Here is a 1111-nt window from a genome sequence, read left to right as displayed (position 1 = left end):
AAAGATTTCAAAGACTGGTTCATGTCAACATTATCATCTCCATTCCCTTGTCCTCTTCCATGTTTGTCAATCCACATGACTTGGACAGGTAGTCCGACAAGAAAAGAACAGGAAGAAGCATCCAAAGAAACAGGAGTCGAAAGAAACGCAGCACGCTCGGATTCAGACATCATAGGAGGAATCTCGGCCTGATATTCATCTCCAACACGAGGCTCAACTCGTGGCTCTCCACAGGAAAATCCATCATCATAGGAATCTTCCATAACAGCTGTTTCTTCCTCCATAATACTAGTCTCCCCATCCATCAGAAGAACCATGCTCAACGTAGTGAAACCTGAAGGAGCACAAAAAGAGCTGCATTTTCAATATTGAATCTCAAAACTGTGAAACATCAAGAACATACGAACTGTAAACATCCAAAATCAAACAGCAAAGAGAAATCAATCATAGTTTAAATGGCAAATCAGATACGTACAAGATCTGACACTAGTAAGAAACCAAAAGACACAATGATTAAAGATCCAACTTAGAAATTCTTTACCCTAAGTATGAAGATTGAAATTAACAATGAAAGAATAATGAAAAGTAGAAACAAAACCGCAAGGAGCTCAAATGCAAACAATGTCCAGAGCAAGACGACGGGGTAAAGTATAAAGCTCAAATATTTGTTTAGATCACAGTACAAAACTGAAGAATCAACTAGTTGAGATCGTGAAAGATACACCAAACACATTCGATTCAATTCACGGCTTTGATCATTGAAACAAACACAGCCACCGGAAATTAAAGAAAGCAAAACCCACAAAAGCACGAAGCGGAGGAAAGAGATAAAATCTAGTGTTTTCAGAGCCAAATTATGTAGAAACACTGACCCAGATTCACAACCTCAGGTAATCAGAACTGATATCAAAAAAAAAAAAGCAAAAGCCCATAAAGCATCGATCCCGAACATCAAACAAAGTTGTAACACCATAGACATGTAATTCTCAATGATCTCGTTACGGATTAGCCCACGAGACGAACATATTATATCAGCAATGGTATGCAAGCAGAAGCAAGAAAAGTCGAAACCTTTACGCAAGAGACAAACACATGGAAACACACACCAAAA

The 1111-nt window shown here is 38.4% G+C and overlaps 1 protein-coding gene across 1 annotated transcript in view; it reads right to left on the bottom strand.

The window, feature by feature from the left end:
* LOC104767321 overlaps positions 1–1111 on the bottom strand; it is a 5552-nt gene that overhangs the window by 3506 nt on the left and 935 nt on the right. Inside the window, exon 2 of the mRNA XM_010491367.2 lies at positions 62–334. Coding sequence (XP_010489669.1) covers positions 62–317 — 256 coding nt within the window. The 5' untranslated portion in view covers positions 318–334. The remainder of the gene's footprint in view (positions 1–61; positions 335–1111) is intronic.

This window comes from Camelina sativa, chromosome 3 (assembly GCF_000633955.1).
Source record: "Camelina sativa cultivar DH55 chromosome 3, Cs, whole genome shotgun sequence".
Lineage (NCBI taxonomy): Eukaryota > Viridiplantae > Streptophyta > Magnoliopsida > Brassicales > Brassicaceae > Camelina > Camelina sativa.
This window is presented reverse-complemented; position numbering and strand designations above follow the sequence as displayed.